The following is a 24,160-nucleotide window of genomic DNA, read 5'->3' as shown; positions in this document are numbered from 1 at the left end:
CTTCCCAGACCTCAACACTGAGAAGAGTCCATTGTTGGGATGCGAGAGGTCCATCATAATCTTCCTGGCTTTAGTCTTTCACCACTTGGTGTAGATGGACAGCAGGTCAGGAAGCTCTGATAGAATGATGCGTTCAGCTGAGCGCACCACTCTTTGCAGATCCGGTCAGTCCTGCTTGAGGCTGGATGCTGGCTGTGGTTTTTAAACGAGGCTCATTAAGGAGCCCAAAGTGTGCCAGGAAAATTTCCCTCACACCATTACATGACCAACAAGAATCATTTATACAAGCCAGGATGGATCTATGCTTTCATGTTGTGGTTCTTACACTAGCACCTTCTGTCACCACAGAAATTGACACTCACCAGACATGCATAATGGACCTTCCATGACCTTCCAAGCTATATAGTTTATGTCTTCCATATTTCCAACTATATCCATAATCACATACTGTGTATGCTACCATTGTATATAGTATATTATCTTACTTTTTTTCATTGATTGTACTTAATTGTATTTTTGTATTTCCTTCATATATCTGTACCTGAGCTGAGGTGACGCAAAAATTTCCCCATTGTGGGATCAATAAAGTCTTATCTTATCTTATCTTATCTTATCTTATCTTTTGGCAAGCCCATGTGTATGAGCCTCACTTTCCTGTTCTAAGTGAAAGGAGCGGTCCCTATGGTGCTTTGATGCTGTAGCCCATCTGCTCCAAGTTTCTGTGTGTGTTGTGTTCAGAGATGTTCTTTTGGACACCTTGGTTGTAAGCAGTGGTTATTTGAATCACTGTGGTCTATATATGAGTGGTTCTAGCAGGCAGACCAAATTTAGAAGAGAGAGTCTTCATCCACAGATTTTATTATTGTAATCTATTATTCTATTTAAAAAGCAGTAGAGTACCATTACATGTTATGTAGCAGTCCAATGAATACCGTAGAACTTGTAATGAAAGAACTGTAAAAGAATTGCATTTTTAATCTACATTTTATTCAATGCATGCACATCTTTAATTTAAAAATATACAAAGATGAACGAATTTAACTGCTAAGAGTCATTTTTTTAAACTTTTATTACATTTGTATTACTTTCATATGAGCTGTTTTGTTGGGATACTAATTTTTAAAATCGAATTTAAATCAAGCAAAATCATAAATGGTAAATGGAAATTGTTCAGGCACAAGTTTTAGCTAGCTTTTGACTACAATCCCCAGGACGCCACCGGAGACTCCGTCATAGTCTTTAAACCAATAGTGGCGCATCTGTGAGTCACGTGACACGCAGCGCAGCAGATTTGAATTATTTGTGAAATTCTCTGCTTCCACGTCGCTGTTTGAATGCGAAGCAAAAAAGATTTTTGAGGTTTCGGAGGAAATAGAGGTTTGTATTTTAACTTGAATAAAACATTTTCTCCATGGAAATTGTTGGACCATAAAATTATCGAAAATGAATCTTTAAATTGTGAGTTTTACGCTCTTGTCCGTTATTGTTTGACATAGGTGGATTGCTAAAGAGCTAACGTTAAAGTTAGCATGATAGTCAAAATGGTCGTTTCTAAATTCGCTGGTTTCACTGTTTGTCAGTGTTGGTGTAAAGTTGAATGTTTTTAGGCTATTGTGATAGTAAATCTTCACGTCTGATCTGTTTTCAGAGACGAACAAGCTTACGGATGGACTGTCGAGCTAACAGCGGTGAGTAAGCATTCAGTGACCGTCAGATATCGTACCGTGTGTTTTTAAGCGTTTCATCACTAATCACTTTGATTGTGTCTCAGTAGATGTGTTCTTTCTGCCTGATGAGAAGTTTGACTTTGATGTTTCTCTGTCGCCTGCCAGGTAAAAATCAAAGAGAGTTTCTGTCGAGGTACTGCCAGGAGTTCAGTCACGCACTTTTCTTTTATTTCCGCATTTAAATTCCCACAACGTCCTCTGATTGTCCGGCTGCCAACATCCAGAAGACGTGTTTGACATGTGATCTTGCACTAATAAGGTTTACATGCAGGATTTGATCTGCAGCACAGTATAATAACGGACAATATGTAAGCTAATGAAAACTAAACTGAAATGAGCAAACCCACACAAAAAGTCAAATTGAGAAAGTAATAAACTACTAACAAGAATATAAAACAACCATTAAAACTAATGAACAGTATAAAATTAGTAAAACAACATGTGTCCCAATAGTTCTGTTGTCTTCAACTGTAAATAAGTTTAAGTGAATGTCAACAACTTTTGCAAAACTCTGAACATCCTGAGGTATCTTAAAAGTCAGTTTTAACTGAGTAAAAACCATCAAGGAACTCCGCATTTTAACCCTCAACTGTAAAATGCGGATGGGTATTGTCATCACCCTGCTGGCCGGGCAGGATGGCAGTTGACGTGGACATGCAAGTTTCTCTAAGGATACCCTCAATACCATCACCCATTTTAGATGTAAGCTCTGTAATGTATCATATTAGACCTTGAGTTATTGGTTTAAAAAAAAATCCCTCTAAAGTTTGTTTGGGCGTGTGATTTCTAATTCAAACTACTTAAGTGCATAATATATCTTAATAATTTAAAGCAAAATAAGTTTACTTTGGTTTTGCCTTTATAGCTCCAAATTTAATTTTAGTAATAACTTGAACTCTTTTTCTCTTCTTTTGTTATGTCGGCATGACACGATTGCTCCACATCACTCTTGCTTTATTTTAAGAAATGCTTTATTTTTTTAAAACTGTGTGTAGTCAGCTCCTTGATGTTTAAAGTTTAATTGCTGTGAACTGTTTGTTACTCTTGCTGTGACTTATGCACTAATGTCCTTGTGCTCTACAGCTCTAGGGGTGATGAAGCTGAAGATGAGGTGTTTGTTGGTCCAGTCAGTCATAAAGAGAAGTGTGTTTCCGTTAATGTGGCGTCTCCCCTCGAGAACCATAGCATAACCTGGAGCCCGCTGACGGGAGAACAGCTGGAGGCTGTGTGTCAGGAAGCCCACAGACTAGCAAGTCAGCTGCAGAGCACTGTGTCACACGATGAGAACAGAGACGCCACCAGTGTGACCATGGACACCATGACTGAGCAAGAGGAGTTTGTCGAGGATGCTGAGACCAGACTTGGTCTCCTTGCTCAGACCACCAGTGGAGTCAGCCCAAACAAACGACAGACCTTCTGTGTGCAGGACAGTCCACTGAAGCAGCTGCCGCCCGTCATCCAGCGCCAACTGCAGAGAGGCAGCGGCTCCAGCATCACTTCATCTATCCGCCCCACTATCACCCCAGCTTCGTCTACCCGCCCTACTTCAAAAAGCAGACTCAGCGTCTGCAGCCCTGTGATCCAAGCCAAAGCTCAGCCCAGAACTGCACTTCGAGGGAAATCTGCACTAGGTGTTGCTGTTGTGCTGCCGAGCAAACCAACCATTCCAGTGACTTCCTGTTCAACCAACAAGAGCAGAGTGGAAAAGACCAAACTGCAACCACCCAACAGAGTAAGATTTGAGTTTTTAATTCACCCAGTATCGCTGTTTTCTGGAAGCAGCCTTTGACAGATACCTAATAGGCTTTCTCTGAATCAGTCTTCTCCGAACCCGCCTCTCCTCCCACACTTCCACTACATTTTCATGGCGGTGTGGAAGCGTGTCACATTAAAGGCTTCTCTGTATACCTTTGGCTCTGAGAAGAGAGCGCCGTTTCTGGATCATGTCTTCATATGTATTCCTCCTTGCATAATGTAACTTTGGATTTGGGACAGCAAATGGTTCCATAATTTCTGGAAGTGTTCCTGAGCCCGTGCAGTTTCCATGACAGAATCGTGGGTATTTGGGGTATTTTTAATGCCCGAAGAATACAAGCAGTATTTATTTTCTGCTTTATTCCTTGCATGGAAAATGTTTATGATTGATTTCTTTGTTGAACATGCTTTTAAAAAGCAACATTTAAAAAAAACAAAAGATTGTAAACATTTCCAATGAATTTCTTTAAAATGGATAAGGTGCATTTTCGAATAAGTACTTGACACCTTTAATACTTAAAGATACGAACTGAACACTCCTGTTCCTGTTTTAAAAAGCTTGTTGCTATATTTATACATTACCTTTTGTTTTAAAGAAACCATTCAATAGATGCAAGTGTGATGTTACAGTTACATAACAGATTACCGTATTTTCACGACCATAAGACGCACTGTGCTAAAAGGCGCAGTCTCAGTTATGTGTGCCATTACTGTATTTAACACACACATAAGGCGCACTGGACCATAGGGCGCATACAAGTACCGTATGCGTATTTAAAAATAAAGCGGGAGCAAACCTGAGTTCGGTACCTCACTCACATTTTTATTACCAGTAATCGTCATCATCAACAACACACAAGCATACAAGTGTGCGTATTTAAAAATAAAGCAGGAGCAAAACAAAGTTTGGTACTCACATTTTTATCATCAATCAAACCCATCGAAGTCCTCATCCTCTGTGTCTGAATTGAACAGCTGCGCTAAATCTCCATCAAACATGCCAGGTTCACTGTCTTCACTGTCAGAGTCACTTTCCGTGCCGTGCGGCTCCTCGGAAATGATGCCGGCTTTTGCGAAAGCTCGAACAACAGTGCCAGCAGCCATGTTAGCCCAAGCAGCTACAATCCATTGGCAAATTGTGGCGTAACTCGCCCGGCGCTGCCTTCCACTCTTGGTGAAACTGTGGTCTCCATCGGTCATCCATCGCTGGATGCGTTTGTCGCCGATGTGTTTGCTGCAGTAGGAGCAGAAGATGGCCAGCTTTTCCTTATAATCCGCTGGAAGTTGCTGCGCTACCGTAGTCCTGGTCCGGATGGAAAAATGGCACCGTTTCATAAAAAGTGAAAGTGAAACTGCTTTTAGCCGAATGGTGACCGTCGAAACGCTTCTCCCGCTCGTTCTTTGCTCGATGATCGCCTTATGTCCGCGGAAACTCAGCTGCGTCTTCTTGACCTGTCGGAGCTTGTTTTCCAGCTTCCTCTACTTGCGAACCATCGATTCATTAACCTTAAATTCTCTCGCCGCTGCTCGATTTCCATGTTCCTCCGCGTAGCTGATGGCCTTCAGTTTAAACTGTGCTTCGTAAGCGTGTCTCTTTGCCATTTTCAGGGTTGTTAAAACAACGATGTCCTGCATAACGCACATACCTGTTCTTTTATACAGGTATGTGCAATAAAGTCAACGCACACACTTCACCCTTTAGCGTTCTCATGGTGTTCTCTACTACGTCCTCCTTACAACACACAGGGCGCACTGCGCTATAGGGCGCGCCGTACTTTTTGAAGAAAATCTAAGACTTTTAAGTGCGCCTTATGGTTGTGAAAATACAGTAATAAATTTGTATTAAACCAGTTCATAACGTGATCCTTCCTAGAAAAACTTACAATCTTCTTAAGACTTATTAAAGTAGCAAAAATAAATAGATGAAACAGATTCCTAACCAGGAAGCAAATGTAATAAAATAAACAGAAACCCAACCAGAACTGACTTTATATGAGCTTTTCTCCTTTTATTAAATTTTTTATTTTGTGTGTAGATAGTTTAGTAAGAAGTTGTTGGCTTAAAAGCGCCCTATCAACAGATTACAGATGATCTGTTACCTATTACCTGTTTCAGGCAGTGGGCAGTTGGAGGCAAAGCCCGTCTTCTTGTCCCCCTAAAAGGGCGGAGTCGTCTGAGGATTTGCTCTCAGATTCAGCGAGCGTGGCCTCTGACATCAGTGATAGCTCCCTCAACTCCAGTCTGTTGGGAAAACGTGCACTTCCTCGGCCAACCAAGGTAAAGGTAACTGTCTGCATGTTCAAATAGTTCAGTGCAGTGTTTTCGGATTGGGAAAAACATTTACGTTTACTTTGAGTGATATTTACCTGCTGACTTTATTTCTCACTTTGTAAATGAGGTTAACAAAAAACAATAATTATGGAGCTGAAGCGCTTTGATAGGAGTCATGTAGAAGCATCTGAGTCAAGCTTTTTATATTTCCCCCATTTTTTTTTTTATAGCATAGCCTTTTTAACTATGAATCATTAAAAGAATGTGTGAAATCTCATCACTAGATGTCAGTAGATTGCATTCAAATGAATTTTGTTTTCTTACCCCTACCAATTCAAATGCATAATCCTAGCTATGGTGGCCTCTGTATGACAAGCAACTGTCATTGCCATTCAGATGTAGTGAGTAGGCTATCAGCTTACCTCTGCTGTCAATGTTTCCATGTCTGTTTACCCTGGAGGAGGCCATAAATAGTACAGCAATACTGCAACACCTCAGCAATACTGAGGTGAGTTTTTGAGGATATTTTTAAGCTTTGACTTCAGTTTAGGAAAAGGGGATGAGGTGGAGATGAGGGAGGAGAAGAGAGCAGGGGAGGAGGAGGAGAAAGTGATTATCCACATGTACAAATGTTAAATTGTCAGATATCGTGAAAGAGCCATTCAGGATTTTTAAATTAAAAGTAACTTATAAGGGGTGTGGCCAGTCTATAGCCACATACATAAAACACGATTAGGAGGAACAGATGTCCACCTCGCCCACTGTAGTCATGATCAACATAGCAGCTTCCACAAACCAGTGCCCACTCCTCTATATTTTTAATGCATTTTACTATGAAAACATCAATTTTTTTGAAAACTTAATTAAAATAATGGGCGGCACGGTGGTTAGCACTGTTGCCGCACAGCAAGAAGATCCTGAGTTCAATTCCAACATCAGGCCGGGGTCTTTCTGTGTGGAGTTTGCGTGGGTTCCCTCCAGGTACTCCGGCTTCCTCCCACCGTCCAAAGACATGCAGCTTGTGGGGATAGGTTAATTGGATAATCCAAATTGCCACTAGGTGTGAATGTGCGAGTGAATGTGAATGGTTGTCTGTCCCTGTGTGATGGCCCTGCGACAGACTGGCGACCTGTCCAGGGTGTACCCCGCCTCTAGCCCTATGACAGCCGGGATAGGCTCCAGCGCCCCCCGCGACCCTGAAAAGGAGAAGCGGAAGCGAATGGATGGATGAATTAAAATAACATTGCTGTATTATTAACTAGAGATGGACTGATCCGATATTACGTATCGTATCGGTCTGATACTGACCTAAATTACTGGATTGGATATCGGAGAGAGATTTAAAAAAAAAAAAAAAAGTAATCCGATGCAAAGTATCACAAAATCACCTCACAAAACACGCTGCTTGGCGTAACCCAGCTCAGCGCATTGGAGCAGTATGTGTCACGTGATAGAGCGGCTGTTGTCTGCGAGACCTGTCGGTGGTCTGGTGGAGCATTTGGCGCCTCGCTACATGCTTCCAAACCGCAGCATTTCATCTCAGAGAAAACTATCCCAGAGAAGTAAAGTGTGTAAGTGCATCTCTGAATGTTTGCATAGTATTTCCACATTAAGCTTAACAACTGATATATGGAGCCACAGCTGGACTGGCCATCGAAGTTCCATATTGAGGCGAAAAGGAAGCAATTTGTCCCGTACTTCAGCTAGAATGGGGGGGGGGAAGGCACAAAAAAAGGCAGGAGTTATTCTGTCTTTGCTGCACAGCTGCCTCTTCTTCTTTCATTCTCTCCCCTCTCTCTCCTGTTGCTACTTCAATCATGAAACTGATCAATGATCAGCTGATCGGCTTTTCTGTCGCAAGTCCCGTCTTACTTGTTTATTTATTGCACCAGAAAGAGGAAACCAGTGGATAAACAACAGCTGCACATTTAAGCTTGATCAGCTGTTGTTAAACTTGATTTAATATTACTTTCTAGTATCAGATGATGTTTGCTGGAGCCACAGCTGTAAAAGCTGCTGGTCATGATATCGGTTTGGATATGTGGTGAGAGGGAAACATGAAGATGAAACCAGGAGATGTCCTTACTGAATCATCAGAGCTGAACAGGTGATGGAGAAACAGGTTTACCTTTTAGGTGACATGAATGAGTTGAAGGGAAGTTATGAACTGTTTCTGAGAGACAAATAACACCAGGATCCTTTTTTACGTAGCTGACAGCTGGTAACTGTGCAGGGGTGGGTCTAGCAAAGTTTTGCCAGGGGGGCCAGGTGGGGCATTAACAAGGAAAGGGGGGTACAAAGAAATACTTTTCTTTGTTATTTCATTTAAAATGACTAACTTTTAATAAATAATTATCTGACCAAAGTGGTCATATGATTAAATGTATAGAAATCCATTATTGTATATAGTAACTATTAAATCTAATATACATCCTACTAAGCTATAGTACATCTTTCTTCTGTTGAAGAAAGATGTTGAATCTATATAAATATTGTAGAAAAATAATTGATTTCTGTGCATTTGTTTTACATGTGCATTAAATTAAAGTTGATTAAGCATTGTGAGGTGGAGGGTGGGGGGGTGGTTCTCTAATATTTTTGCTGGGAGTTGGCAACCCTATTAATTAGGTTGTTTAATATTTCTGCTAAGTACTCTTTAATATACCAGAATAGGGAGGATGGTGCAGCTTTAAGTTTATTAGATTGATCAGTTTTGCTGAACTATAAAATATTTTGGGTGCAGTGTGTTTCTTGCATACAAGTATAACAGAATAGCTTTAGTGTTGTTGTTTTTTAAAACTTCAATATGAACTTGTACAAAATGCAACAACATATTTATAAAAAACAGTTTTATTGATTAAAAAAAATACACTATATCGGCTTCATATCGTTATCGGCAGATATGCAAAGTTAAGATATCGGTATCGGACATAAAGTGATATTGTGCCATCTCTATTATTAACAGGACGTTTTTATGTTTGAGAATTATCGTAGGTCATTTTTAACAATTCAAAGGAAAGACCTTTAAAATACAAACTCACTGCAATGTCTGTAGAAGGTAAACAAAGGTTACGTCTGACCCATAGACTACATATAAAAGATAAACATAGATAAATATGTAAAATCACTCATTTGTTTTGGTCATGATTGTGTTTCCTTCCAGCAGAGTGGAGTGAGGAACCTGTCAGGTGGGAAAGCACAGCGTCTTCAGACCAGGAGAAAGAACACGTCCTCATCATCCTCCTCTGTATCCAGCTTCAACTCCAGCATCTCTCTTTCCCCGGCTAAAGGTATGCTCACTGCACAATGGTAACAGGAGCTACATGCTAGTATGTTTTGTTTTTTTTAAATAAAAAGGGAATACTGTGAGATCTCATTTTTCCTCTAGTTTAATTCAAAAGGCTAAGCTTTAAAATTTATGTTTTAATTATCATTAGCTCATGAAAATCTGAAATCGTCAAAAATTATTAGACGTTTATTATTATTATTATTATTATTAGTATTATTAGTATTAATAATAATAATAATAATAATAATAATAATTGGGGAAAAAAGATTTTGAATCAGTCTGTGATGTGGAGGCTTTGGTGAAGCCCAGGTTTTTTTTATTGTAGCAGCTTTAAGCTTGTCTGAATTTTTGGGCTGACTGTTTCTCATCCTCTTAAATATCTCATAGACAGTCTGAGGTATTGTCGCAAGGAAGTTCAGGCTCCATCTGTTGGTGGTTTTGGCACTGTATGTAGGTCCTGCTGGAAAGAATATCTCCGTAAAGCTTTTTATCAGATGGAAGCATGAATTACTCTAAAATCCCCTGAATTGATATTGTAGTCACTAGAACACAGTGCAACAACACTAAAACAGAGAGACTGCAAAAGGTTAACATTTGATTTCAGACAACTTGCACTCTGAGTTTACATGTGGTGGGTACATCTGAATGCAGCATTTGAAGTAGGATGAGTGCTATAAATAGGCTTGTGGAGGGAGGTCCTCTAGGTCAGAGTAAATTGGAATGTAAACACAATAAGGTGTTCTCTCCAACTAGCTTAGATTGGTTCTGGTTGGTAGCTTGAAAATGATTTGATCTCTGTCCTGGATGAGTACGTGCGAAGGTTTTATTTGGATGATCGTTTAAAGATTTACTGTACAGCTAAATGGTTAAATATCTACCCTGTTTCACCATCTGTTGCTGCTCTCAGGCAAGGTGAAGTCTACTCTTAACGGGAATCTGAGCAGCTCCACTGGCCCAGCACCCCGCAAAGTGAACAGCCTCAGCAGGCCACGCAGGTCCACCATCTACAGTGCTGCAGAGTCGGTGTCCTCCACTGCCGCTGGCCGCCGCTCAATATCGACACAGGCCAAGAAGCTGTCTGAGGCGGAGAGTGGCAATGATGCCAAATCCACTCCTCACAAGAGCGCTGAAGCCACGCCCCCCAAAAGACCTGCCTCCAACCTCACCACCTCCACAAGTCGGCTGCAGAGCGGACCGAAGGCCAAATCTAAACCTGAGGCGGTGGTCCTACCTACACCAAGCACAGGAGGCAAAGGTGTTCACCATGCAAATGGTGAGAAAGTGATGATTAACTCTGAGATATTTGGACATGACAAATAATGGACTAACATCTAACTCATAAATTGAGTGAAACTGACCTTCTGTCTCGGGGTTAAAAAAAAATCCAGTTTTTGTTTTGTTTAGTTTTTTTTTTCCTTCCCTTTTTGATGGCTTTTGCTGAGTTACCATTGTTAATGTGGGCTTTTTTTCTTCACTGGTGACACTGATGGATCAGCGTGCTCTCAGTGGCAGTATAAATAGTTACATGGCTTTGGTGATGTTAGTTTTTTTGCAACAACCAGTGTAGTGACTATAAACCAGGCTTTGAAAGGGCTTCTTCCTTTCTAAGTGCTACTTGTAGGGGATTTACTGATTGATGGGGTTTTCTCTTTAATTTTGTCAGGTGTTTGCCTTGCAGTAATAACATGCATTGAGAAAACTGTTAATTTGATTTGAGTTCAAAGCAAGATTTTCAGCTTCAGTTTTTCACACTCTGACATGTCTGTCTCACTGTCTTTGTTTTGTCTTTAGATGTCTCAAAGGTGTTGAAGCCAAAGAGGCTGATGTCACTTAACGGCATGGACAGGTAGATGGCAGTACACATATAATTCCTGACACTGTTAAATCTCTGCTGGGTTCTATGTTCCTTCAGTGTTTGATCGAGATGTTGGAGCTGAATGTTACCTGACAGATCAGTGATACTGTAAACTCCTTCTCTTTTAGTCTTCCTCAAAAGCCATCTGCTGGTCCGCTAACACCTTCTGCTATCACATGCAAGTCACTGCAGATGAAGCCACGACGCCCCTCTGCCCTCCCCACTCCAGTTAGACGCAAGGCTTCACTCATTCCCTCTCCAACGCCCAAACCTCCAGCCCTCTCTGACTCTGTCCCCACCTCATATACCAAGCAGCACAGCTGTAGGTAAGATGCTAGAGGCTGCCTTCTAACTGGTCCTTTGCAGATCACCTGGTTGCTCCTTTGTCTTCACATGCAGGTGTGTCATTCTTTATTTGTGTCTATATTTGTGTGTGCACAGCCCCACCCTCACCAATGCACAGGAGGAGGAGGAGCTTATTGATGCACCTGAAATTCAGCCCTTCTGTCTAGAGGATGATCCCCCTACCACCACACCCTCAAACAACCAACAGACTGACCAATCAGAGCCCATGGATCCTGGAGCACTGATTCTGGATGAATCAGTGCCCAATGAAAACCTGATTGAACTGGAGCTTAAAGAGGACAGCAACAGCAAGACACAGGAGGTCAGAGGTCACACAGTATACACCATCATAATACAACAGTTATAATCAGGGAAAAAAATTATTTGAACCCCAGCTGTTTTTGTGATTTTCCCCACTAGCAAAGAAATGATCCTTCTATAATTTCAATGGTAGGTTTATTTGAACAGTGAGAGAAAGAACAATAACAACAAAAATCCAGAAAAGTGCATTTCCAAAAAAATAATTAGCATTTTCATGAAGGACATAAGTATTTGATTTTTGCAAAACACACTTTAGTACTTGATGGCAGAACCTTTGTTGTAAAGCACATGGGTCAGACCTGTTTTGTAGTTGGCCACAAGTTTTGCACACATCTCAGGGGGGATTTTGTCTCACTCCTCTCTGCAGATCCTCTCAAAGTCATTAATGTTTCGTGGCTGATGTTTGGCAACTGGAACCTTCAGCTCCCTCCATAGATTTTCTGTGGGAGTAAGACCTGGGGACTGACTAGGCCACTCCAAGACCTTAACACGCTTCTTCTTTAGCCAAAGTTTCCTCCACATGTTCAGGTTCCAGCGCATAACAGGAACAAGCACTGGTACTCTGGTTATATCACCATATGAGATCAAAGGGTTAAACTACACAAGTCTCCTTTTTTGCTTTAATACCAGGTTATCTTCTATTATCGACTCCTTTGAGGTTAAAATGATTTGGAGCCTGACAGATGACCAGATGATTCAGATGCTCTGTAGCTGTATAAGTTGCTTCATAATGGTTTAGAAAACAACAAAAATTATAATGAATTGTTGCCACACACTCAAAGTTCATTGCATCTCTTGCATCTTCACTTGTTCAGTCTGATCTGCTGGAGCTGCAGAGCAACTTCAGAGATGATCATCTCACACTCAGTTTTTTTGCTCAGGTTCTCCTTTTGGATCTTCCACCACCCACCCTGCCTCCTCAAGAGAAGCTGCTCATTGACTTGACCAACACCCCTGACTTCATCCGGACCAATAATCAGACTTGCAGTGCAGCTCAGGTAACTTTCACCTCATCTGGGGATAACACCCAAGTCCTTTTTAGAATCTATCAGTCTATTTAAATTTGTTCATATACCCATTAAGAATTATTGGGATATTTTAATTGGAATTTTAAGAGAGTAGTTAATGGTGCTTTCAGTTATTGTTTGAATGCTCACTTTTCCCACCGACTATTATTAATTTTTTAACCTGTGATCAGTGATATGCCACATACCTGTAAAGTGAAATACAGAATCATTTGTTTGTCACCAAATTTTCTCACCTTAACTGAAGAACACATTTATGACCTGTACCACATAGTAGACTCAATAATTTTTGAGAGAATTCCTGTAATGGCTACTTTCACCTGCCCTTAACTTCACCTGTCAAGTGACACTGTTAACCACGGTTAACTACACCACTGGATGTCTCAGCAATAATGCTCCAAAACACAAAGATAAATTAAGAGAGGCCCAGTTGAGTGACTACAGCTGGCGAAGGTGAAGAAATGTAATGGCTACAGCTGCCTTTTAAGACTATTTATCGATCAAAGCAGCCATGCCTTCAGTCCAATATCCAGGAAAGACAAACTCCACTAGATTTTTAGTTTTTGAATATGTAGTATTTCAACAGATTTGTTTCACTGTGATGCAGTTTGTTCGTTTGGTGCTTCAGATTTCAGTAACCTTGTACCCAAAGCAGCTCTGTAACTGTGCATTTGTTGTTTTCAGCTGATTGATTTGAGCTCTCCGCTTATCAAGTGGAGTCCTGAGGACAAGACTGAGAACAATGCTCCCCTCATCAACCTGTCCTTCTGATCGTCATCCTCCTTAAGTACTGGATCTGTGCACATTACTGAACCACCACCTCTCCGTCTTCAGAAACTCTAATAATCCAACTGATTCTGAGTTTTTAATCAGTGGAGTCTTTCCTACAGTGGAGTACACAAACATAAATGTTTTACATAAAATATTCTGAAATTGCTCAGGTGTCTCTACAACTAATTGTACTTTTATTTCTCTTGATTTTGCTGCTTATTGTTGGAATAAATCTTGTTAATGATGTTGTAAACACTCCAGTGATCCTGGCTTCCTGAAGTTCACTTGAAGAAGAAATATTTATATAATATGCATAGATAATAATATAGATCAACTTTACTATGTGTTCAAAGTCAGAGTTGCACTGCAGAAAAAGGACTTGTCAGCTGACTGGCAGAACATGGTTTTAGATATAAAAACAGGACAGTTTCATTATCAATGAGGAGGAATTCCTTGAAGTGACAAAGGTGTCACTCGACTGAGACCTGGAGACCTATGAAAGGGAGGTATATAAACATAACATATCTGCAATGCAGGGAATAAGTCGCTTCAATATTCATACACTATCAAAAGTCACTGGAGTTACCTGGTGTTTTATGTAAAAATCAGACAATGTTTGATTTAGGCTAAAATGTGTTTGTGTATGAGAAACGAATGAATCTCACTCATCTTTGCAGTGATGAAATGCAGGCTTCTGAAGAGTTTTTGCAACAATTGCAAGGCAGTAATTGTAGTTTATGGAGAACTGCGACTGTATCAAGATTCAGGGTAGTTGTGAAAATCTAAGATGTGATGAATAATTTCACAAGAAAAAAGAACAGGAAGTTCCAATGAAAACATCTATTGGAAAGTCAAAAGTTGATTTATCTAAGAAATGATGTAAACTGCAGCGTGTCTCAGGAGGTGTCACGATGCAGTTTAACCTATAAGCCGAATTCTACATGAATCACAACACTTGCAGGTAGAAGTGAGCAGAGCAAAGGACTACAACGTCAAGATGGACAGAGAAATTGCACTTGAAGCTTTGGGTGCAATTTGCAATGCCCAAATCACTTCTGTTCAAAAACAAAGAGCAGATGCTCACGATGGAGCTTTCCAAAGAGCAAGCTTTTCCTGCTCCGCTGCACCAACGCTGTCTGTCAAAACTCTCATTCATACAGTTGCAGATGGAAATCAAACCTGGTAAATATTGTAATATAAACTATTCTTAAGACTTGTGCTGATGTCATTCCTCCAAAAAGGTAACGTGAGTTTTTCAGTTTTTTTGTAGCAGTATATTTGAGTATAAGACTACAGACTCACAGTCAGGATGTAGTTTCTAAAGCTCAAACAATTTTGACAACAATGTTGCAGTTTGGTTTGCAGAGAGCGAGAAAACATCCAGTGAAAGAGCAGCATTTCTTTTCTTTTGTTGATGGTCAGAAGGTTTATTCTGACCCTAATCTCAGCTGTCTTTCTCAACTTGCAGCCCGATGTCAAGAAACAACTTTGCCAGAATTCAACATGTTGTGCAAGATGAAGTCAAACAGAAACGTAACGGCTACATCTTCCTTTCAAGACCCTCAAAAATATTTTAGATGAGGGTTTTTTGAATATGTAGTATTTTAACAGATTTGTTTCACTGTGATGCAGTTTGTTCGTTTGGTGCTTCAGATTTCAGTAACCTTGTACCCAAAGCAGCTCTGTAACTGTGCATTTGTTGTTTTCAGCTGATTGATTTGAGCTCTCCGCTTATCAAGTGGAGTCCTGAGGACAAGACTGAGAACAATGCTCCCCTCATCAACCTGTCCTTCTGATCGTCATCCTCCTTAAGTACTGGATCTGTGCACATTACTGAACCACCACCTCTCCGTCTTCAGAAACTCTAATAATCCAACTGATTCTGAGTTTTTAATCAGTGGAGTCTTTCCTACAGTGGAGTACACAAACATAAATGTTTTACATAAAATATTCTGAAATTGCTCAGGTGTCTCTACAACTAATTGTACTTTTATTTCTCTTGATTTTGCTGCTTATTGTTGGAATAAATCTTGTTAATGATGTTGTAAACACTCCAGTGATCCTGGCTTCCTGAAGTTCACTTGAAGAAGAAATATTTATATAATATGCATAGATAATAATATAGATCAACTTTACTATGTGTTCAAAGTCAGAGTTGCACTGCAGAAAAAGGACTTGTCAGCTGACTGGCAGAACATGGTTTTAGATATAAAAACAGGACAGTTTCATTATCAATGAGGAGGAATTCCTTGAAGTGACAAAGGTGTCACTCGACTGAGACCTGGAGACCTATGAAAGGGAGGTATATAAACATAACATATCTGCAATGCAGGGAATAAGTCGCTTCAATATTCATACACTGGAGTACACAAACATAAATGTTTTACATAAAATATTCTGAAATTGCTCAAGGGTCTCTACAACTAATTGTACTTTTATTTCTCTTGATTTTGCTGCTTATTGTTGGAATAAATCCCTTCAATATTCATACACTATCGAAATTCACGAGGTACTTCATGAGGTAGTCACCTGGAAAGGTTTTCCAACAGACTTGAATGAGTTCCCAGAGATGTTGAGCACTTGCTGGCCATTTTGCCTTCACTCTGTGGTCCATCTCAGCTCAAACCATATCCATTGGGTTCAGGTGAGGTGACTGTGGAGGCCAGGCCATCTAGCACAGCACTCCATCCCTCACACAGCCTGGAGGTGTGTTTGTGGTCATTGTCCTGTTGAAAAATAAATGATGGTCCATCTAAACCAAACCAGATGGGATCAAATCAATCTTTCTTTATTTATAAAGCACTTTTCATACAAAAAATGTAGCACAAAGTGCTTTACATTGTTAAAAGCAGCCCACCCCACCCTCCAACTCACTCCCCACACTCTCATTAACATAAATGATGTGAATACACACATATCTCACCCCTCACCCCACCCACACACACACACACACACACACTTAAAGAGTAAAAATTGGGCTGGGTTCACATGAGCCAAGTGAGGAAACACTATAACAGGGAGCCGTCTGCACCGGGAGCCGGTCACAGACCGCAGCCTCCAGGCTGGGCACACAGCAGGAGGGAGGCAAAGGAGCCCCCCAGCCAGGCTGAGAGGACCCCCAGAGACCCAGCAGCCACGGTCGATCACAGCCCCGGTGCAGAGAGCCCCCTCCGAGGAAACACTGGAGATATGACACAACAGGCTATATACAGGGTAAAATGATAAAATAAATAAGAACAGGATACAATATAAATATAAATAGAGTAAGAAGATTAAAAATGGATAAGAATAAAATCAATAAATATTAGGTAAAGCCTAAATTAATAATAAAATAACAAGATAGAATAAATAAGTATAAAATAAATAAACGCTAAGTAAAAGCTAAATTAAAAAGGTGGGTCTTGAGCCTGTTCTTAAAAACATGTACGTTCTCTGCGGCCCTGAGCTCCTCCGGCAGGCTGTTCCACAGACGAGGACCATACCACTGAAAAGCTGCCTCTCCGTGAGTATGTGTCCTGACTTTAGGGACAATCAAAAGGCCAGTACCAGAGGACCTCAGGGTCCGCGAGGGTTCGTATGGTAAAAGCAGATCTGAGAGATAAGAAGGCCCAAGACCATTAAGACGTTTAAAAACCAATAAAAGAATCTTAAAATCGATCCTGAAACACACGGGGAGCCAATGCAGCGATTCTAAAACCGGTGTAATGTGGGCCCGCCCTCTGGTCTTCGTCAGCACACGAGCTGCTGAGTTTTGCAAAAGTTGTAAAGTTGAAATATTCTTCTTAGGAAGACCAGAGAGCAGGGCATTACAGTAATCAATGCGACTGGTAATAAAAGCATGCATCAGCATCTCTGTGTTGGCCCGAGAGAGAATAGGGCGGACTCTGGCTATATTTTTTAGATGATAAAATCCAATTTTGGTTACATGTTTAACATGTGGGATAAAACCAAGCTCAGAGTCAAAAATAACACCCAGGTTTTTCACTTGTAGCAAAGGACATAGTGAAAATGCCTCTAATTTAGACAAGAGTTTCTCTCTCTGAGCCTCGGGACCGACGATTAAAACTTCAGTTTTGTCCTGGTTAAGCTGTAAAAAGTTTTCTGCCATCCAAGATCTTATATTTAAAATACAGTTTAAAAAATGGCATGTCGCTGCAGGATCTATTTGTCCATAAATGCCTGATTCACACAGTCTTCTCTGAACAGTTGATGTAGAGATGAGTCTGCTACTGGAACTCTGTGACATTTATCTGGGCTCTAATCTGAGGTGCTGCTAACTTGTGATTTCTGAGGCTGGTGACTCACATGAATTTATCCTCAGCACAGAGGTCGTCCTTTCCTGGGGTGGTCCTCATGTGAGCCAGTTTCATCATAGCGCATGATGGTTTTTGCAGCTGAACTTGGGGACAGATGACCTTCAGTTCTTAAAATATTGATGCACTGTTGTTTGTCTTTACTTAGCTGATTGGTTCTTGCCATTATATGAATTCTAACAGTTGTCATACATCATGAAGCTTATTGAGAGATGGCCAAGGGTTTGCAGCGCTGTCAACAAAGCTAAGGGTGACTACTTTCAGGAATCTGAGACAAAAAAACATAAAACATATTTAGAGTTATTTATCCTTTTTTTTTTCTTTGCTCCATAATTCCATATATCTAGTTTTGTACATTTAATGTCTTCAGTTTGTATCTACAATGTAGAAAGTAGTAAAAATAAAGAAAAAACATTAAATGAGAGTGTGTACATGAGAGGACACCCTACCATGTAATTCATCTAGTGATGTGGGGCCACAGATGTTGACATAGGGAAGTGAGACACACATGAACAAAGGATTCTACCTGTTCTGGCCGCACACTTACAAATGTGACATCTTTCTTCTACTGTTTCCATTGGTAACTATATTTGGGGAACTCAAAGCACTGTAATTTAAGTAAAATACCATGGAAAGTACTCCAGAAGTTGCAGGCTGTAATTGATGCCACTGAATTTTTGTTGCAATCTGCAATTGCAAGAAGTAGTGTCAACAGACCACAGGAAGGGGGAAGTTTGGCCACAGGGTGAGAAAAATATGTACATCCTTTTTCACTTTAATTCAGTTTGTACAGAGCAAAAAATTCCAGAAGAAGTTCAACTGTCCTTTTCTTTTTGTGAAGGTCAAAAAGTCAAGAAAAGTCAGAGCACGAGAAGTAGGCAAAAGCCAAGGGACGCTTGGACCTTTATTTTATCCCCCTGCCCTCTTATCATTTATCATCCACTCCAAAAAAACAAGTTTCCTCCTTTTTAAAAAAATAAATAAACAAGAGCTAATTCTTGCAGGCTTGCTGAATCCAACTTCTGCAAATGAAACCGAGGTTACTGAATAATTGTAATAATGGTATTTTGTTTTTAAAATGGTAAACTGTGACTGTACTAAGATTCAGGGTGTGGATGCAGTTGTGAAAGTCTAAGAGATGATGAATAATTTTGCAACTGGAAAAAAGAGAAGAACAGAAAGTTCCAATGAAAACACACCTATTGGAAGGTCAAAAAGTCAAAAGTTGATTTATCTAAGAAATTATGCAAACTGGGTTTACGTCATAAACAGTGTAACATATAAGCCCAATTCTGCACGAGCCACAACACTTGCAGGTAGAAGTGAGCAGAGCAAAGGACTACAACATCAAGACAACATCAAGATGGACAGAGAAATTGCACTTGAAGCTTTGGGTGCAGTTTGCAATGCCCAGATCATTTCTGTTCAAAACCAAAGAGCAGGAGGTCACGCTGGAGTTTTCCAAAGAGCAAGCTTTCCTGGCTCAGCAGCACCAACGCTGACTATAAACAGTCTCATTTGTGCAATCGCAGATGGAGATCAAACCTGGTAAATATTGTAATATTATAAACTATTCTTAAGACTTGCGCTGATGTCATTCCTCAAAAAGGGAACGGGAAGAGTTCTCAAATTTTTTTTGTAGCAGTATATTATATTGGAGTAATGGTGCAACATGGTGGCACAGTGGTTAGCACTGTTGCCTCACAGCAAGAAGGTCAATTCCACCATTTGGGGTCCTTCTGTGTGCATGTTCTCCCCATGTTCTACTTTGGCTTCCTCCCACTATCCAAAGACCTGCAGTTAGTGGGCATAGGTTAACTGGAAACTCTAAATTGCCCTAAGGCAGCTGGGATAGGCTCCAGCACCCCCCTCCACAAAACACTGAAAAGGATAAGAGGATGGATGGGATATTATATTGAGATTCACAGTCAGGATGTAGTTTCTAAAGCTCAAAGAATTTTGACAACAATGTTGCAGTTTGGTTTGCAGAGAGTGAGAAAACATCCAGTGAAAGAGCAGCATTTCTTTTCTTTTGTTGATGGTCAGGTTTATTCAGACCCTAATCTCAGCTGTCTTTCTCAACTTGCAGCCCAGTGTCAAGAAACAACTTTGCCAGAATTCAACGTGTTCTGCAAGATGGAGGGCAATGTTCAGGCTCTGACACCTGTTTTCAAACTGCACTACAAGAAAGGTGTTTCATCATCGATGAGAGCGAATTCTTTGATCCAACATTTGACTACGATTTCTCTGGTCTCCAAGACACAGAGACCTATTACAGAGGCGGAGAGGTGTATGAACGACCAAGTGGTTGGTACCGTTTTGCCCTCAAGGTAAATTTGTCTTTGAATTGAGATCAGCATCAACCATTTTATTCATGCTCATTACTTAGAGTCTAAGCTGCTTTAATTGATCTTTAAGCCGGGCTGTAGAGCACAAATTCAATGACATCCCAGTAAAATACTTTTTGGGCTTCAGATATTTGCAATCATTAGAAAGTTGAAACTTCTGGTTCCCTGAATTTCCTTCCAGCTCATTTTCGAAACTAAACTAGAAGTTTATTAGTGTTCTCAACAATATTCTTCTTCATCAGTTTCTTGGAAATCAATAACTGCATTTAGTCCTCTCTTTTATGTCAAATACTAGGCCTTTTTTTTTTTAAACTACAGAAATAGAATTATAAGAAAACAATATAACAAATCATCTGTAAAGAATTTTCTGCAAAGATTTGGTCTCAACTCACACCTTAAAAAACTAATTTGACCTGATTGAATTAACTGTATGCAGTCTGTTACTTCCAGAGTGCTTTCCAGGTAGTGCACTGGAAATGAATTGACCTCAAAATAAAAATGTAGAGAGGTGAACAGTGTCAATGGAACTAGAACTGGGTTTGAAAAAGAATAGTTAAACAGTTATTTAGCATATTACATATCATATGTGTGTTATAAGCATAACTGGTACATCATGATGCTCTTAAGTTGTAGAAAATAAAAGACAGCCAAATATCTGACTCTCCCCATTCAAAGTAAGATCAATAGAATAGTTTGTCCCAAAGGTAAAGCACTTTGAAATGCTATATGTACAACATGCAGAAGCTCAGACTTTAATTGAAGATACAGTTTGCAGACATGAACTATGGACTGTCTGAAACAAATACAGGTCCAGATACACCTGCATCACCTCATATTTTGTCACAGGTCCTGAATAAGTATGATGGAAATACATGGCTGGGAACTCGGTACCGAAGCACTGCGTCAGTGCCAGGGGAGTGGCCTGTGTCCTACCATGGGACATCTAAGGAAGGAGCTGGGGGCATCATCGAAGGATTCTACAAGGTTTGATTATGTTATCATCACAACCCATTATTTTACCCAGTACAATTGCTTTACAGTAACATTTTATATGATGTATAATTGTGATATTTAATATTTTGAAATTGCATGGAATGCCACCAACTGTCCCACTTTATGTATATTCCTGGTCTCTTATTCCACATGCTGAGATGCTGAGACTGTGTCCCATGCAGCACTTCAGTTTTCTAAAGTCTGGATTTTATCCCAGGGTTGAGAAAAGAGTCAAAAAGAGAGTTGAATGGTTTTGTCACATGTCAAGTCACAAGCTATGAAAATCTCAGCACAACACAAAGAAAAGGAAATGCAGTAAATAGCAGTTATGTGACTGTGAGAGGACGCCTGCATGTCTAGGACCTCAGGAGCAAACTGTAGCTGTACTTATACTTGTTGAGCATTGTTGAGCAAAAGTGTTGAGAAGGCTTTTTCCTATGAATAATGTCAAAAACCTGTAAGCTGCAGGTTTTTGTATATTTATTTATTTATTGTTATTTATCTCTGTCAGAATATTTTTCCATAGCATGTCCATTGTTATGGCACATAAACGTATTTATGCCACACAAGAGCTGCTCACCCTTTAAGCCACTTCAGTGCTCTTTTTGTCCTATTTCCATATTAGGCCTGTATTTAATGTATCAGTATTTAATAATATAACATATATATATCTTACTTTTATTTAACAGCCAGGTCCAGGTCAGACCTATGGCAGAGGGATTTACTCTACCCCTTACGTCAATGAAGCTGTCTCTTATGCCAAAACCTTCACTTGTCAAAAGAATGGCAAGCAATACAAAGTGATTCTGCAAAATCGGATCAACCCAGAGTACAGGCAGAAACACAACAACGATAAGTACTGGCTGGTTCCCATCCCGTCTGTGTTCTCAGCTCAAGAAGAGCAGGCGATAGTAGAACAGGCCATCCGCCCTTATGGTCTTCTGTTGAAGGAGGTCTAAAAGAGCAAGAAAGGTCCCCCAAAAACCTGCAAACTTGACCTGAAGCACATCAACTAGAAGCACAACCTGTTGATGTCAGATTAAATGTGAAGATGAATGTGGGAAAATGATATCACTGCTGTTTGCATGTGTATGAAAAGATTAAACAAACCGCTTCAAACATCTGCGTCTGTGAATTGCTTGAACTGAAAACTATTTTTCTTGTTCATTTTTCAGTGTTCAATGTTGCATTCAGTTATGACTAAACCTGCTATATTTTCATTACTTTTTAGACTATAGTTGAAAAAAGCATTCAGACCTTTCAGAATGCATATTGAAGGGTGATGGGTTATTTCTTTTCCTCTGCTGAAAAGGTTTCCACTTAATAGATTTTCTTTAGAGGTTTCTTCCCGTTAAAGGGGAATTTTTCTTTCTTCGCCAGGTGCCTGCTTATAGGGCAGGGGTAGGCAGCTCCAGGCTTTGAGTGTCGGTGTCCTGCAGGTTTTAGATGTGTTCTTGATCCGACACAGCTGATTCAAATTGCTAAATGACCTCCTCAACATGTCTTGAAGTTCTCCAGAAGCCTGGTAATGAACTCATCATTTGATTCAGGTGTGTTGAACCAGGGTGAGATCAAAAACCCTCAGGACACCGGCACTCGAGGCCTGGAGCTGGACCCCCCTGTTTACAATACAACAAAAACCTTACAAGAAAAAGGGCATTGAGGTGACCTTTGACATCAACAAGCTTTTGAAATGATTCTGGTTAGATATTCTATTGCTGTTAGGTTCATTTACATCGGATAAGTTCCTGGAGGGGACCCAGCTTTCCAGCATGGCCCACAATATTCAATAGGGCAATAGGGATAGGTTTGTACGAAGGGACATGGGGGAAAAAAACTCGGGATCTCGCAAAAGTTGTGCAAAAGTTGAATTCCAACAACGTCGGCAGCTACTTAGTTGTAATATTACTCTTTCTGGGTCACAAAATACACTTTTAAGATATTTTGAGGCGTGAATGTAGTTGTGTAAACGTCAGATATCTGCTCAGTTTACAAGACATCACATATTTGCAAAAGTGCTGCGACGTTTTCGGAGATGAAACTTTTGCGAGATCCCGAGTTAGTCCGTCTTAATTTTTTTTTCTCCCATGTCCCCTGCGGAGCTCCGTAGGTTTGAGGTCAGGGCTTTGGGAAAACTATTCCAGGAGGCTAATGTTAGCATTTTTATCCATTCCAAAAACCAGTTTTAATGTGTTATTTTTGGATCTTTGTCGAGTTGGAAAGCCCAACTGTGCTCAAGTTTCACTTGCCACTTTCTTTGATACAGAGTTGAAGAATTTGGAGGTAGTCCTTTCTTCATTATTCCACCCACTTTGTGCAATATACTGGTACCACTAGCAGCAAAACAAGCCAGAGTATGACAGTCCCACCACCTTGCTTAAAACGTCACCTTTACTTCTCCGAACATGCCTCTTTTCATTTGTCATTGTGTCTCCTGAAGAAATTTGGCTTGTTCATGTCAGTAATTTCAAGTTTCAGTTGAGCATGATGGTGTGGAATCTGGAGCAGGGGTTTTCTTACTTTGTCAGCACTCTCTCAATCCATGGTGATGTAAAACTTGTGTCTTTGTGGACATTGACACTAGTGTTCTGGCATTTTCCAGTTCATGGCAGGCTCTAACCTTGGTGGGTCTTGGGCATTAACTGAAAATCCTAACCATCATTTTTTTTTCTTTTTTTTTTTCTTTTTTCTTTTTATTAATGTCATAGCAAAGTGGTGATACAGCTGAATAACTCATAATTTCATACAACTGTTTGAACTAATCTTGAAATCTGCAGTTGTTTACAATTTGCTCTAAGGGACCTGGTCAACCTGTGTGATTCTGTAATGCTCCTTTTTAGATCTTCACTCAGTTCCTTGGATTTTCCCTCTGTTCCAAGTATTGGTCAGTCCACTGAGTGCTGTCAAACAAATCAATTTTATCCTGAGAAACTACCAGATGCAGTCAGTCATAACATTCAGCACTACTTATCAAAAGAGAAAGTCAGAAAGCCAGATAGTGAAACAGAGTCTGCCTTTCAAGTCAAGCTCAAAAATATGTAAAAACTTTAAAAACTGCTTACTGCACACACATATATATATATATACTGCTTAGTTACACACACACACACACACACACACACACACACACACACACACACACACACA

The 24,160-nt window shown here is 40.2% G+C and overlaps 2 protein-coding genes across 9 annotated transcripts; both read left to right on the top strand.

Annotated features, from left to right (window-relative positions):
- The first annotated feature begins 1,237 nt into the window (after positions 1-1,237).
- gtse1 (G-2 and S-phase expressed 1) lies at positions 1,238-13,649 on the top strand. Of its 8 annotated transcripts, none has more exons than XM_086299605.1 (12): positions 1,238-1,377; positions 1,649-1,688; positions 1,833-1,860; positions 2,811-3,459; positions 5,598-5,765; positions 8,917-9,043; positions 9,950-10,315; positions 10,834-10,888; positions 11,026-11,223; positions 11,339-11,564; positions 12,445-12,561; positions 13,273-13,648. In XM_086299605.1, the coding sequence occupies exons 2-12, from the start codon at positions 1,667-1,669 to the stop codon at positions 13,357-13,359; spliced, it is 2,043 nt and encodes a 680-aa protein (XP_086155731.1). In that variant the 5' UTR covers positions 1,238-1,377; positions 1,649-1,666; the 3' UTR covers positions 13,360-13,648. The 8 variants fall into 8 exon arrangements, with proteins under 8 accessions (XP_086155731.1, XP_086155727.1, XP_086155732.1 ...); XM_086299601.1 differs by lacking the exon at positions 1,833-1,860 and adding an exon at positions 1,775-1,832 and having other exon boundaries at positions 13,273-13,646; XM_086299606.1 differs by lacking the exon at positions 1,833-1,860 and adding an exon at positions 1,775-1,832 and having other exon boundaries at positions 5,598-5,759; positions 8,920-9,043; positions 13,273-13,645.
- Positions 13,650-18,810: 5,161 nt separating this feature from the next.
- Positions 18,811-22,120, top strand: LOC147325204 (uncharacterized). Its single transcript, XM_086299607.1, has 4 exons — positions 18,811-19,220; positions 19,762-20,002; positions 20,867-21,004; positions 21,703-22,120. Exons 1-4 carry the CDS (start codon positions 18,811-18,813, stop codon positions 21,970-21,972), a joined length of 1,059 nt encoding a protein of 352 aa, XP_086155733.1. The 3' UTR covers positions 21,973-22,120.
- Positions 22,121-24,160: the final 2,040 nt, after the last annotated feature.

The sequence above is a fragment of the Aulonocara sp. 'chitande type north' Nkhata Bay genome, linkage group LG7 (genome assembly GCF_057382095.1).
Source record: "Aulonocara sp. 'chitande type north' Nkhata Bay isolate Kocher_YH1m ecotype deep benthic linkage group LG7, A_spYH_male_GT1.1, whole genome shotgun sequence".
NCBI classification, from domain to species: domain Eukaryota; kingdom Metazoa; phylum Chordata; class Actinopteri; order Cichliformes; family Cichlidae; genus Aulonocara; species Aulonocara sp. 'chitande type north' Nkhata Bay.
Note: the sequence above shows the minus strand (reverse complement) of the source record. Positions and strands in the feature narration are given on the sequence as shown.

Bases quoted from the DNA above. Each gene is read 5' to 3' on its own strand.
- gtse1 (XM_086299599.1), top strand. From the start codon at position 1,775: ATGTGTTCTTTCTGCCTGATGAGAAGTTTGACTTTGATGTTTCTCTGT. The intron at 10,316-10,833 runs GTGAGAAAGTGA...TTTTGTCTTTAG, and splicing joins AGGTGTTCACCATGCAAATG to ATGTCTCAAAGGTGTTGAAG. The intron at 11,565-12,444 runs GTCAGAGGTCAC...TTTTTTGCTCAG, and splicing joins GCAACAGCAAGACACAGGAG to GTTCTCCTTTTGGATCTTCC.
- LOC147325204 (XM_086299607.1), top strand. From the start codon at position 18,811: ATGATGAATAATTTTGCAACTGGAAAAAAGAGAAGAACAGAAAGTTCC. The intron at 20,003-20,866 runs GTAAATTTGTCT...ATTTTGTCACAG, and splicing joins GGTACCGTTTTGCCCTCAAG to GTCCTGAATAAGTATGATGG. The intron at 21,005-21,702 runs GTTTGATTATGT...TTTATTTAACAG, and splicing joins TCATCGAAGGATTCTACAAG to CCAGGTCCAGGTCAGACCTA.